The sequence below is a fragment of the Ostrinia furnacalis genome, unplaced genomic scaffold (genome assembly GCF_004193835.3).
Source record: "Ostrinia furnacalis isolate ACB-3 unplaced genomic scaffold, ASM419383v2 OfSCF0710, whole genome shotgun sequence".
NCBI classification, from domain to species: Eukaryota; Metazoa; Arthropoda; class Insecta; order Lepidoptera; family Crambidae; genus Ostrinia; species Ostrinia furnacalis.
Genome location: NW_021130949.1, coordinates 1,627,598 through 1,642,936, shown reverse-complemented (window position 1 = coordinate 1,642,936; position 15,339 = coordinate 1,627,598). Strand labels below are relative to the sequence as shown.

Genomic DNA, 15,339 nt, shown 5'->3' with positions numbered 1-15,339 from the left:
GATTACCTATATTCCGTTGTATACAATAGTCTGCCAATCTTTTTAATAAATATCTATACATCACATCTTGTAATGTAATGTTGTTTTTAATGCATAATGCACCTACATTTTATGTGTAAAGTGAATGGTGTAGCGCAAAGTGACTTCGATAAATTTACCTAAACTGTCTAGTTACAGCTGTAAATATTAAAACTGCTTAGTCTGAGATCCACTTGCGTCTACTTTTATATAACTCAATTCATATACATAATTGAACCGACAATTTGTCAAACATAATATTATTAGTCTGCTTTAGACAACATTCAAGATTGAAAGTGCCGCAAGTGAACCTTCATGGCGTTGGCGAACTACGAAACATAAGTATTCTGAAACGGTGTCGTTTTACAGCGACTTAGAGCAAATGTCGTGTGCCTACATTACAGCCGTGTAGTAAGTGTACTGAAATGTATCGTTTTCACTGTATACCTAACTAGAACAGTGTCGTATAAGTACTACACGTGCTGAGTGTACTGAAACGGTGTCATTTCATTTTACATCAAACTAGAGCAGTATCGTGTACAGCACGTGCTGAATGTCGTAGTTTCGTGTACATTGAAACGGTGTCGTTTGGTTTTGTATATCAAACTAGAGCAGTATCGTGTACAGCACGTGCTGAATGTCGTAGTTTCGTGTACATTGAAACGGTGTCGTTTGGTTTTGTATATCAAACTAGAGCAGTATCGTGTACAGCACGTGCTGAATGTTGTAGTCTAGTCTGGTGTACTCACAGCGTGCAGCAGGCCCTGCGTGGTGGGCGGCGCGACGTGCAGCGGCGTGTACACCTCGTCAGTATCCTGGCGCACGTACAGCATGACGCGCTCGCTCAGCGGCGGCGTGCTCGTGCGCGCGCGCTTGCCGAGCACGCCCTCCAGCTCCAGCGAGTCCTTGCGGTCGCTGTAAGGGGACAAACCGCCCACGTCTGGACGGTACCTGCAACAAAACGTAAACGTTTGTGTAACCATGAAACGTGCCGTCCAGATCTAGAAAATAGGGGTATGATATGTTACAAATATGGTCAATATGGTTACCTAATGTTAGCACTAATTTACCAAAGAGGACACAATAGAAACATTTTCACGGTGTCAATAATGATAGAGAAATATAGAGATCCGTGAAGATAAGCCGTCCACATCTGAAAGATATTTTACAGAAGTTTGCATAACTTACGAAAGCGACATTTGACCTAGCCAGTTAGTTCTTTAATTGACATATCCCTGCGTGCAATTAAGTATAATCTGCTACCACACTAAGTGGGTCGTCAAAAATGCAAATGTATCTGATAATAAACTGCTAAAATATAGTTACATCATGCTAATCATGAAGTTTATTGTAATGTGAATCGATTTGCATATCCTAACTAAGTACTTAATACCGCTAGAAATCTATAAAGGAAATAAGAACTTTCTGCTTGTTCCACTTAGATAGTTCAATTAAATGGGTTTATTGACGTCGTCAACGTTATGTGGTATGGTCATATCGTATCATATGTGAGGTACTTACGCTGGCGCGTCAGGTGGGAAGTGGTTGTGGAATTTTAACGCTGGTGCTTGCGGTTTCGCTGCGTGTAGTAAGAAGGGTGAGGCGCCTTTCAGGTGTGCTTCAGCTAATGCGGCCTCGTCGTGCCCGTAGAAACCTTGTATGTCCATCCCGGCTAACTTGTCTATGTCTTCCGCTGGACTGAACAGTACTGGAGGTTTCGACAAGTCCGCCATTGAGTAGAACTCGCTTCTCTCTGTCACTGGATGATATATCTCATCCAACTTCTTTCTATTCGTGGCTGACATTTTTCGCTTCGCTGCTCTTCTCTCTTCGTCTCTGGTCTTTCTTTCGGCACCCTTCAATAGAGCAAAAAGATAGTCGATTAAAATCTTGGTCTATATTTTTTACATATTAAAAATAGGACTGCAATGCATTTTTTCTAAACTTTTATATGATTAGTACCTTATCACAAAACACTTTGATTTGACAGTATCCTCGGTGGTAGACTTGAGTGTCTCGTGGATCCTCAAAGGTGTCAATTTGTATATGCAGCGGTAAACCCTGTAACAAACAAATTAACTTGCTGTTTATTTTAATCTTTAAAAAAAGTATGATCAAATTATGGATGCGGACATAAAAGAACCAATCGAAAACGTTGAGAAGAGAGATCAATGTTCTATAATTCTGTAATTCGCGTGTTCCTCATATGAATCGCCTCATGCATAGTCAATATAAACAAATCAACTAATTTTTGACTACAGCAATTTCACAGTTGAGTTTTACGGTTGTCTAGGAATCAAGACAAAAAACGGTTTTAATAAACGTTCATAAGGGATAATTGCGATAAATTTACGAATAAGGAAAAATATGCACGTGTCTGGATCGAATCGCGTTAAAACGTCTTAATTGCGTCGGTTCGAGGTCGCCGCCGCGTCACCGCGTGGCTGATAGGCAATCGCGAGCTGATAGGAGACAGGTTCGGTATCAAACGCAGGGCGCGTGTGTGCCGAGGCACCGGGCGGAGCGGTGCCACTAACTCTATCCGAATATTTTATTAATTCGAGTTCTTTTATTTAAACCAAAAATAGCCCACAAGGTAATTTCAATACTTTATTTAACAACATACAAAAAGTATGACTCAAAAGTTAAATCAAATTACACCACAATATGACAAGGCCAAACTGTTGAGCATAATTTATAAGTAAAAAGTTACATATAAAGTACATTACGATAAAAGAAAAACACAAAAGTATTTTCATTTATCTGGGCTCGGCGCATGTTTTAAAATGCATTACTTTCAGCGGATTGATTCGCGCCGCTGCAGCTACTTGCTTGCGCGCCGCCCAGCGCGCGGTTATCGAGGTGTCTCCGGCGACAACGGGTTACCGACCTCGTGCGTTCACGTCCACGCATCGTAACATTAATTTACATACTTTCAGTGTGGTAAACTTAATTAACGTTTTGCAGTACAAAATAAACTTAATGACACTTGTAGATTGGAACTACTCATCTTCGATTTCCCACACTCATTAAAAATCCTATTAAACAAGACTCGCCGTTCTCATTTAATCATGCTCCAATACAATTTTATTTATAAATTAATTGAAGGGCCATGAAGCACAAAGTTAAAATACTTATGTTAATGATTGTCATCGACGTTTTCCTTATCATGTTTTTAACAGAACATTGGCATATATCATCATGTTTATAAAATCGCAATAACATGATAATTGATACGGTATGCACCTGCGTTATTATTACGATTAACTTGATCGTACAAACCTTTACACCCTTTTGGCTGCTGAAATCCGTACTCAGGCATTGCACGGCGATATTGATCTGAAAAAAAAAAGTTAATTAAATTAAAATGTTGACATTAAAGCATTTTTCATTAATCTACCTATTACGCAGTTCATTGGAGACAATTAATAAAACTGGCCATGGAAATTACAAAGTTATTACTGTGTTAATATTCGCGTATGTCGAAGCGAACGCACATCCTGGCCAGGGAGACAGGCGCCAGGGTTGTCGGGATCGTAGAGCGACACGGCGCGGCTGCCAACTAAGTTTATGATTGGTACTAGAAAAGCGTTAAGCGACCGATGGATTTTCATTGAAAATCTAGACGCAAGTGTGTAATCGCGTAAGGCGTTTTTAGAGTAGCAGCCGGCGGCAGGGCGGCGCAGCGCGGCGCCCGCCCGCTCATTACCGCGGTCTATGCAAATGACCCTCTCGCGTTTTTACTCGCCGCCGCCACCGCCACCGATCACTGTCCGAACGCATATTATCTGTCGCAAACAACTCGCATCCGCTACGGTTTTGCTGTCCAACAATAAATAATTATGGATATCGATAACTGACTCGCAACCGCTAAGTAATTTGCAGCAATAAAAGAAACCCTAGGAAAAACACACATTGTAGAGACTTGTAATGACGTGAGATTTCCATTCTCAGCAATTTCAGCTAGTTAGCCATTTCTAACCTCGGAGCTTGTCTGATGTGATCATGTAGAGTCAGAAGTCATTAAACGCTTATTACTACCTCCTTCGGTATTAGCATATTGCAATATAATAGAGTCGACTTGAGGTAGACCATTAATTGTTTGATGAATATTGAAAAGGCTATATTCTACGTACATTATATTGTCAATGGACTCCAGGTACATGTATGTGTCCAGTTTTATGTAAACAATTTAAAGGCGTACTTTTGTTATTATTCAATATTGTAATGAGCGTAAGCATGGCGCGGCGCGGGGAGCCGCTGGCCGGCGGATGCGGCGACTTTTTGTTTCGCTTGCCAAAGTCGCTCGGCCAAATAAGGTGCAAGGAGTCTATTTAATTACACCGTAATAAGACGTGTAATAAAATCATGCCTTGACTTTTAATTTTGTAAATAATGACCGACTACAAATTATTCTATACTTACATATAAATATGCACATATCTTTGCATTTCTGTAGTCATTCGCACGTTCAATAAGAAGTATGATCGTATTTGCAACTCTTGTTTGTAAATATAAGGTATTCATTTACACTCTTAAAGCATAACTCTTTGTTATGTCTTTCCGAGACGCATTTTTATTATGTGGCTGGACCACACATATACAATACTCTTAAACATTTTTTAAACTTCAATTCGACTACTGAGAAAGAGAATTCAATAAATTATGTTACAATATTGTGAAGGAAGAACTTTTATGTCGGTATTTTCTTTATTTCTTCTTTTCAGCCAAATGACGTCCACTGCTGGACAAAGGCCTTTCTTTATTTCATGGTACATGTATTAGTTATATTATTTTTATTCTTTATTGCAGTCTCCCCATGTTTATTGAGTAATGAAATTTTGTTTATATGGATGTTTTCCATATTTATTTTATTTCATAGGAATAATAGAGTATGAGAATAAGACAAACCTTGGCTGCGCTCTCGAGCGGGTTCCAGTAGACGGCGATGGCGTTGTGCGCCACCTCCTCGATGCAGCCGGCCAGCCCGATGCTGTTCTTCGTGTCTGCAACAAAACGGACCATTGTCATTAATCTTGTCTTCGAGTAACTGTGCAGTAATGGCGGCGGAGATTTCGATTAAGATATCAACGTACAATACGTCATCGGTGACGGAAATTTATTTGCGGGGCGTGAATAATCACGTGATAGTATCGATTTATCAACGATTGCAATGTTTCCACTTCTGTCTCTGCCCACCCTACAGGGCTCTGGCAATTAGTGCCCATCCCAGCTACCGTGGATCGCGACTCAACGCATAGGCAATTTGCTCGACGTCTCTTCATTGATTAGTATCTGCTTGGTAACTTACAAACTAATCAATGTTAAGGGATAATGTAGAGCCTACTTGATCCTACTTTTCCAACGTTGAAATGCCTAATTAAAATCATAATACGGACTTAGTATATGGTCTGAATAATACTGTAAATAAATACCTTCCCTTCAGCAATTAAAGCTAATAAAAACGATAATTTGTCGAATGGGTCAACACGAGATATGCAGATTAGTGGGCGTGGGTGTCATAGTTATAAATAATTCAGTGTTTATTTCGTTACAGTTGTTTATTGCGTTTGGTGCAAAGGGGCTGCATTAGCGACAGGCGCGGGAGGCTAGTGAGTAATCGCCGCAATGATGTAAGTAGGGTTACCATGTCGAAACTATTGTTAGCTTAATAAAACATAATTATCTAATCGGCTTATGAAAAAAATTAAAAAAGGGTTTTTCTCTTCCACAAAGGATATTTTTTCTAATTGCTTTTATCTGTATAAGAAGTGTAAAAAATGATATCAGGTTCGGATAAATTAGATTATATGGCAACCCTGCGTGCGTGGGCGCCGCGTATCAGTCCGCCCGCGATCTGTGCGGGCGCCGCGCGCTGACGTGTTTATGGGGCGCGGGGGACGCCGCCCGCCCTCGGGCTGCCTTATTGTCTTAACAGCCTCTCGGCGATTTACGACCAAAGTCCTGTTGCGTGTCGCGTGAACATATCTTGACGTGTCGCAAGCCAATGCAAGATTTATAAATTTTATAGGTACCTACTTTGATTGCTTACATCCTCACCGAACTTGTTACATATTGGATAACCATTGAATCAACCTTAGCAAATGTGAACAATATATTGCCTTTATAAAAATACGTTATTATCTTGTGTAAATGTCAGTATGTATTTAATACCATCCAAACAGAGATTTACAGTAGATTAATCCATGAATCAGTGATGCGTGGTAATAAGCGAAAACTGTCAAAAGGAATAAGCGCGGAGGCGAAGAGGCTTTGGTACGACGAGCAGCGGCCACGCGATGCAAGAAGACACGTAGGTAACCGGAGCCGGCATTGTGCGGGCGCGCCGTGCGTCGCGGCCCGCCCGCCCCGCGCCGCTTTCACACGCTCGCGCAGGCGCACAGGTGTCCGGTGTCGCCCTTGACGATCCCAAGTTCGTTCATTCCATTTGTATACCAGTACCTCTAGTAGGAAAAACTTTCGAGTTCGTTTCGTTGCGTATTCAAAGTGTCATCGAAAAATTTTGTATGAAAAATTAAACAGCGCCCCCTAGGGCGGCTATAATATAGGGGGCGCTGTTTAATTTTTCATACAAAATTTTTCGATGACACTTTGAATACGCAACGAAACGAACTCGAAAGTTTTTCCTACTAGAGGTACAGTAGGTACATCTCACGAACTTAACCGATGACCAACGATTTTTCACCATTCCGTTACTATCTCACGTTAATGCGTGCTTATCTTGGATTAGATTGAAATATAGGTATTTATTTGTTTACTCTTGGCAGAAAGTCATATTAATTACGTATTATAACAAAATAAGATAATAAAAATATATGATTTACTACATATGAGATTCGTAGTCCAATGTTGGTAGTCACGAAACATACTGCTGTAGAGTCGATACCATCGCGATTATAGAAGTGGATCATGAATTTTCCGGGAATTTCCCAATGTTAAAGCTTATTTGAAATCTCTATCAAAGTTTTCATCAACCCTGTCTTATTTAAGACCATAATTTAAAGGACAAAATTCCACTTTACTTAGGCATTACCTCATTTTGAATAATAACTACAACTAAATAAAAAATAAACTTAACTAACATCGAGATAAGCTAAAAACCTTGACATTAAACTTGGCCCGACCGCGCGAATTAATGGCTTCCATGTTTTTATTTTCCTTGAGATTTAATTTATAGACATTGCTTGTGGCCACGGCGTCACTCATTACAAATGCTACAGCCCTCAGTTAAGTAATGTTAGAATGTGTAAAGTGTCATATATCAGCGGTGTTTACTCCGCGCCGGCGATTAATAAGCGAGCATTCCAGCGATGACGCAAACAACTATTCGACCGTCGAAACCTCGGTCCCGCTATAAAAACGATTTTTCACTAACTCATAACGTTTAATAGCTTACATTTTAATAAATAACGTGTGTAATAACTATTAAAACGTAAACACGGTTTAATCACTGGAAACCATATAGAAATGGCGCGCGTTTATGTCTAATTAATTGAGATCTGAAACGTCCCGAAATCCCATTAAATGAATAAGATATTTAAGAATCTTAATGAAAAATACATTTCAAGTCGTAAGTTATGCTAAGATAAGAACGAAACGACTTTGCAGAATTATCAAAAAATAATATTTTCCTAAGGTTTGTAGCTAAGATGCGAGCGTTGCGCGGGCGCACGTCGGCTCATCGCGCAATTAACATGCTAATGAGCGCGCTCCCCGATATCATCGCGGTAATTATGTCCGTGCGCGACTATATTGTAGCATTGCTTATATCTCCTCCGCGCCTTTTAGACAACTCGACACGCATGAGCTAACGTCCCTCGAACTATGTCGTGTTTATGCGCAACCTCGGCGCACTTCTCGGCCGCAAGCAGGTGTTTTGACTTCGATACTAGGACGGAGATTTCTCACGAATTTTAACGATTTCCTGTTACTCAACGACGTACTTCATAGAGCTCATCTCGTCAGATATCTCTATAATGGTTTTATTTAGCTTCGTCTCTCGGAAACGCTGCATACTGCGTTATATCTTTAATCAGTTTACTGTCGGAATGTGTCATTATGAGTGACCATGTGTAATGTAAGCTCGGAGCGACGGTGGTGTGTCGCTAGCCGGGCGGCGCCAGAGTTGTTTTATTTTTAGTCGGGGCGATTGATAGGTAAGACGGGCAGTGTGGGCCGCGGCTGTGGTGCGCGTTATTTATGCAAATGTCCTAACGAGATATAATGGTGGGCAGCGGGGTGCGCGGGAGTCGCGTCCGCCCGCAGCACGGTAATTAGGTCCTGCGTGCGGCGCCCGGCCCCGCGCCCCTCAGCACGCAACTCCGCGCCGTGTTACTGTGTCGCCTCGAGCACGACTAGCTTTTTATGCTGTAAATATCGTGCCTCAATCGTTTGTAGCTGCTACCGGCGGATCGTCGCTCCCGTGCAAAAACCAACCAGTCATTGTTTTCGTACCTATCATCTTAATTCACTCGTAATTACATAATCACGCAAGCGTGTAGAGCATGTCTGCCGCTGAATTCTTATCTTAATGTCAATATTGATGAGCACTTACCGGCATCTAGTATCCTCTGTTTGACTGAATGTTGTCTGCCATGCCAAAATTGCCACGCTTTGATTTCATCCTCAGGAGATTTTTCTTCTCGGAACATAAGCATAACAACACTCTGAAACAAACGAGAATAATTTGAATACAAATAAATGCTTAATTACATAACCCGTTTCAATTTGAAAACCAAAAGATAAACAGGATTTAAAATAGATATCCTGGTGTAAGTGTGTCTCTATCTATATGTATGTATTTTACATAATATATTTATGCCTCAAAACCAGCAAATAGTGGTTAGTTGTAGAAACTAACATCGTGAAGCTGCGTCATGTAATTTATTGCTAACTTTTAATGGCGAAAGTACAAACGAGTGCCTTGAGCATTTCGCGAATACGCAAAACGCGATTACCAACGCGCGTTTCTCAGCTATTACGCTAAACGAGCGCGATTACGTCGTTACGGCGGGCATCTTAATATCCTACGCGTTTAAAACGCTTCTTAATAAAAATCACGTGAAATCTTTTGACGGTTTCCGTTCAGTTGAAAAAGTAAAATATGCTGTTAGGACGATTTCTATAGACGAGTTAGAAAATGATGTGAAAAAGAAGTGGCTCGCGCGAGGCGTGGTGGCAGCGTGGCCTTATAGGGCTAACGACGAGAAAGCACCGCGATCGTCGCCTCGGATTGATGGATCGGCGCGGGCGACGCGGCCGCAGCGCAGCCGCGCCCTGCGCGCGCCCGCTCCAATCATTGCGATGCAATACTTTAAAATCAGATGCAAATACGCGTCGTATTGGACTTAGACGTCATTATAAAGTCATGAATATGCAGAAATGGCGATAAGCTGAACGAGATGAAGTATTCGGAGGGCAATTAAGCTCGCACTGCAATTAAATACCGCAAGGACTCTACAATGTTGTCGGATGACATTAGAGTGCATTTTTCCAACCACAGTGTAACTGATAGTTTTGTTTTTGTAATCAAATTAATCAAATAAGCTTTCTCCAGAGATAATGAGCGTAAAGTCGACGGAAATGGGCATATTAGAAGACAAGTCGCGCATAAAATTGTAACGGTGCACTCCTATCTGACCGCCCGGTGTCGACCCATCGCTAATATAAATACATATAAACATTTACTGCTTTATTAGAATTCCTCTACATATACATAGGTATTTGATGAATACATACATAATACATGCGTAACTGTAAATCGGAATCAGTATATTATCGCAGCTTTAGCATTCAAATTAGTGACAAGCCGGTAAGAATTAAATTGAGGTTTATTGGACGCTGATATTTTTATTATCTGCGTTCAAAGACATAACCATTATTTACAGAGATACTAACTCAAATCTTATGTAGATATCTACTCTACTTTTGTTTATTGTATTGAAATTAATGATTCATAAACACTTACCAGCGAATTTATTGTCTTAAGTACTGGCTAATGGTTTACGTAATTTAGTACCTATTTTGAAGTTGCAATTGAACCGAACAATCTTAGCTATTGTTGCATGACAAAGACGCGGTGCGGCGATAACAGCGATCATAAACATAGTTATTAAGGCTTNATACACCATGTGGTGTGATGCAGTGAAGTATATTCCGCTTCCATTGAGGGGTGGATATCATGCTCACATTGTAGAAGATGGTGTGGGAATTGTGACGATGATGACGAAGCCAGCCATCATGTCTGCGAGTTCTGCCACTCCAAATAATTATCTTTTTGCCTGATAGTTCTCATTACCCCATCTAACCTCAGGGGGGTACCCCATCTTACCAGCACCATGGGGTAAGACGGGGTGAAACCCCTTTTTTTCTATTTTTATTTTTGTCCTAAAATGGATAGTTAAAAGTTTCTAATATTGCCAAATATTAAAAGAGTATTAACTAATTGTTAATTAAAAAATAAATATGATTGTCTAACTATGTATATTTTTCTTTTAATGGTCTTCAAAGCTTAAGTACCCCATCTTGCCACCCTCTCCCCTACTAACTCAAATCTTATGTAGATATCTACTCTACTTTTGTTTATTGTATTGAAATTAATGATTCATAAACACTTACCAGCGAATTTATTGTCTTAAGTACTGGCTAATGGTTTACGTAATTTAGTACCTATTTTGAAGTTGCAATTGAACCGAACAATCTTAGCTATTGTTGCATGACAAAGACGCGGTGCGTGCGATAACAGCGATCATAAACATTGTTATTAAGCAATTTCATAATTAACTCTCTCGGTTTTAATAAGTGTAAAGAACTAAACGTATACGTAATGATAACACAACAGCTGAAAACACCAAATATGTTAACAATTTTACCATATTTTATCAGATCCATCAATTTATTGTTGAGTTAAATATTGGACTGGGATAAGTGCGAGTATCATAATCGCAATACTCACTTATGTATGAATTTATGAATTATATTATTGACAGATTGGCAGGTGATTACTATGTAAATAAATGCAATAAACTACAGCGCAACAGCATTGAAGAATGGGTAATATTTTCAAGCTGTTTTTCAATATTATTTTTTCTGCCATAACTGTTAAACTGTCACTATTTCATCGTTATGTTAAACTTTTAAAAATATTAAACCGGTACTTAATTTATTTACCGATACAATAATTATACCTTCTACAGAAAGTGGCAGTCGTGGTCGTGAGCGCTGAAACGAGTGCACATTTATTTTTTGATATAAATATCGAAAAGCTTGTTGTTTTTTAAGCCCATACTTATTTTAAACGTTGCATTTCACAAGTATGCCTACGTATAGTTTTGCCTTCTCGGCCCAATTGGCTTCACGTTTTCGGGCCGTCAATTAATTAATCGAGTGTATCGACATTCGACCCGATTTCAGGAGCTCGGTTGACAATCTCAGTTATCTGATTAAGCACGCTTTCTCTCGCGCCGTGTGACAGCGGCTCTGTTGTGCCCATGCGTCGCCCGCCGATTACGCTTTGACAGCCACTCCACATTAATTTCGTCACTCTATTTGAATAAATAAGCAATTGCATATATTTCACGTAGAACCGCGCAATCAGATGATCTGTATCATATGTTCATGTGTGACAGCTCGTGATCATTAATCTATTTGCTGAACTGATAATACGGTACATTTACATAAGTCTTTGTTTCAACATATTGATCAACTGGGCACGTAACACTAATTTCTAGTAAATAAAATTATTTTACCGATTAATCATAGACATTTGCTGTAGTATCTACTCGTAACTATAAATTATTGTATATTTTTCTTTCTATCTCTACTCATAGTCAATAGTCTCGTGATAAATGGTCTCATTAAGAATAGTGTTTGAACGTGTATCCACTTTATTCCTATATCGGAGACTATTTCTCATCGATGCTGTTGTTACGAGAATAAAAGAGGATTCTTAGACACCCCGCACCTGTATTATTGGTGCCCATAAATCGTGACTTAATGACGTCGTTAACGTATCAGCGAAACAATTACTTTGATATTATCTCTTAGCGTTACGCTCTTGTGGATTTTTATGTAATCAACCAGTGCTGGGTGCTGGGTAGATCGATGCACGAGCTGTGAGCTACTCCTCAAGTGCTCATCATTAACATCATCTGTTTGCATACAAACAATGCGTGCTGTCGTTAGATAACGTCGCGTGAATGCGCGTCGCGCCCGAGCTCGGATTGCGCTGGAGGCGCGGTGGTCACAGCGCGGGGGTTTTTGCCCTTCGCAAAGCTTCCTAGTTATTCGCCAGGCCAAGCAGAACTCATCCATCAGGCCCTATCTGTTTTATGACAATTATTTATGTTCGCTGCGTGGCAAAACTATTTCGCTTACCGTTGAGCTTTATCGATAGAGCAAAAGTAATGTCTTGCAGTCTCGATACGCTGTATCTGATACGGATACGTCTGTTTGTTAAGTGCACCAGTTGTCTGTGCTAGTTGTTTTAACGCCTAGGTTATTTGCTGCGAATGTTCTCCGCAGTGAATGTCGGTTTCAACATAAATTCTGAACGGAACTGTGGGTGTAACTGCCGCGCGGTTGCCTACGATCTGCGTGTCGGTGTTTATTTCACATCAGGTGAAATATATCAATGACATTTTTTGCTCCGTAAACAAAGCTTTCCAGACTCGAGTGTAGAGTCAATTGAATCAGGAATCAGTGGTTTAAAGTTATATTTATGCATATATATTAAGCCCGCGGTGCGCTTGGCACGGCCGCCGGGGGCTGCGCCGGCGTCGCCGCGAGGCGCGGGGAGATCGCTAGAGATGCGCAGCTTCCGTTCGCGCAGACAAATTGCCGAGCGTTCTGCACATCCGCCGCAACACCAATCGCCTCCTAATTGAATATTGAGCAACATCGTAATATCCATTTTTATAAATGTTTTAACGTCGAGGTATAAAAATAGGAAAATAATTTATAGAACACGGGTATCGTTCGTACAGTAATGATAGCAATTTACTTATGGAGGAACTAGCATTTAGATGATGGGCTATGATAATATTATATAGGAAAATGTTCATTATAATAGTCGTTGGTGTGATTGCATTAATTGCAGTAGTGCCTACGTTCATTGCCGCCGCTAAATCTCGATTGAATCGAAGCGATCCCGCAATCCGTCGAGCGTCGGATTAACATCCAAAGTTGCGTCGTAACACTAATCTGCTTAAATGTCGAAAGGAAATGTCAGATTGTAAAGTGCAGGGTTCTGGACCAGCCGTGACGCGGCTTAACCCGCCGTACCTACCGCTTAGAGAGCAGCTTTCAATCACGCTTTGATCCAGCACATTTAATAGGTTTGTAGTCACAGATCGTTTCGCATTTGAAGCAATCCCAAAAATAATAAAAACAAAATGCATTTTTTTTTTGTTTTATCATTAGGTAGGTGGTTAAAATGTTCATTTGATTTAAGCTGAGATTTTGTAATTGACCAAAAAAGTTACGTCATTTATGCATTCAATTCAGCTCATGCATTAATGATCTTACAGATATGTGTCATGCAGGTTGCATAATTGTTGGATCTCCTAATGTCGCTGATCAGCGATCGCAGGCGCTTGTCTGGGCGAGCGCGGGCGCGATGCTATCGCGAGTGACGCTAAATACGCGCGCGCTGTGACAGCTTCAATATCGAGACAATGACGCACCGTTACGCAACGCGTTTGCGTCCGAGCCTCTGTCACTCCGAGGAATTAAAACTATTAGTGAAAGTTGTTTTGTGATTCATTACAAAATTATTTGTCTATACCTTAATGCAAGTATTGACACCTAAATTTACTCGACTTTAATATTACGCAACAACAAACCCCAATAAAACATCCAAAAGAATCGTAAGAGAAACAGTCATGTTTACGACTTCGAAACGATTCAATAAAACTTCAAAACAAATAAAATATAATATACATTTTGAGTACCTACTCGTCCATCGCAAGGTATTACGGGATAATTAATTACAGACAGTTACGCAGTTTCAGGAGTTACGTGAATATTATCGAATAATACGTAATATTTCGAAAGTGTAACAGTTATCGAGTAGTGTTATGCGAACCTGAAACCGAACGTGGAAAATTCATGCTCGGTCGAGCGGCGCGCGTGCACCCGCGCCTAAACAACTGCAATACTCCTTTAATTTTTTACTGTCCGTGTATCCAGTAACGTTCAGTAAATACAAACAGTACTGTTACATTATACCTTACAGTTTTTAAGAAGACAACCAAATTTTTCTTAAATGACAAATGATTTGCTGCAAAAACATGTAAAACGTAACATAATTTTCATTGCCAACGGTATCTTGTACTTACAGCAACTCACTGTAATAGCTCTTTTTTGTATGTATCCAAAATGGAATTACCCGAAAATATTATTTGGCTGAGAAACAAAAAGCTGAAAAAGCAATTAGGTACATTAAAATCACATAAATTACTCTTTTAAAAAATAAGAGAAGCCATAAAAAGTACATTAAATTAAGGCAAGACCGCGGTTGATAAATATCCTATAAAGTACCTACGCCAATAAAGGAAAATATTTCGATGACAATGACGTCCCATTTAATTTAAAAACATTCAAGCCTGAACTTTAGTAACTACTTCAGTTAATAAATAGGTAGGAAGGGAAATATTTACCTATATCTCGTTATAAGTTGGTATAGTACAATCAATTGATTTTTTTAAAATAATTTAATAGAAACTTATTACTTTCTTTCTTCGATATTTTACAAATATCTTTATTCGTACTTTAAAAGTTAAAACCTTCTTTATCGACTGTTAATTACTACTTTTATATGAGTATTAACGACTAAGCTTATAGCTACTTTTAATATAACATAATAAAACTGTGAATACGCCTATTACATATATACCTACTACTATTTTAAGACTACAGAAATGCCGTTGCTGGGACTTTTATTGAGTTAACGTATAATTCTGCTATTTATAATCATTAGTTTTTTCCTGATAGCTGGGAGCGATCGCGAAGAACTTCGAGCGCAAGGGTGCAGTTGAATTGAGACATCGCTACGAGTGATTGATCGTGACCGTGATTGGCAACTCCAAAATGTAAACGCACGCATGCAAATTACTGTGCCGCTTTTTGTACGGCAAATTATCTTTTTTTAGGCCTTGAAAGAAAATTTCATTACACACGAGTGCCCTATGTGAGAAATATTCGATCTGTCTCATATGACAGGCCTTCACTCGCGTCTGAAAGGTGCGCAGGAACCGCGGGCAGAATGCGGCCGTTATAATCCCTCATCAAGCGTAACATGTC

The 15,339-nt window shown here is 39.8% G+C and overlaps 1 protein-coding gene across 4 annotated transcripts in view; it reads right to left on the bottom strand.

The window, feature by feature from the left end:
* grh (grainy head) overlaps positions 1 to 15,339 on the bottom strand; it is a 97,518-nt gene that overhangs the window by 4,524 nt on the left and 77,655 nt on the right. For all 4 annotated transcript variants that reach the window (XM_028300247.1, XM_028300246.1, XM_028300248.1 and 1 more), the window contains 6 exons: positions 8,594 to 8,705; positions 4,930 to 5,024; positions 3,301 to 3,357; positions 1,981 to 2,079; positions 1,540 to 1,874; positions 768 to 969 (listed from right to left, as the gene is read on the bottom strand). In XM_028300247.1, coding sequence (XP_028156048.1) covers positions 768 to 969; positions 1,540 to 1,874; positions 1,981 to 2,079; positions 3,301 to 3,357; positions 4,930 to 5,024; positions 8,594 to 8,705 — 900 coding nt within the window. The remainder of the gene's footprint in view (positions 1 to 767; positions 970 to 1,539; positions 1,875 to 1,980; positions 2,080 to 3,300; positions 3,358 to 4,929; positions 5,025 to 8,593; positions 8,706 to 15,339) is intronic.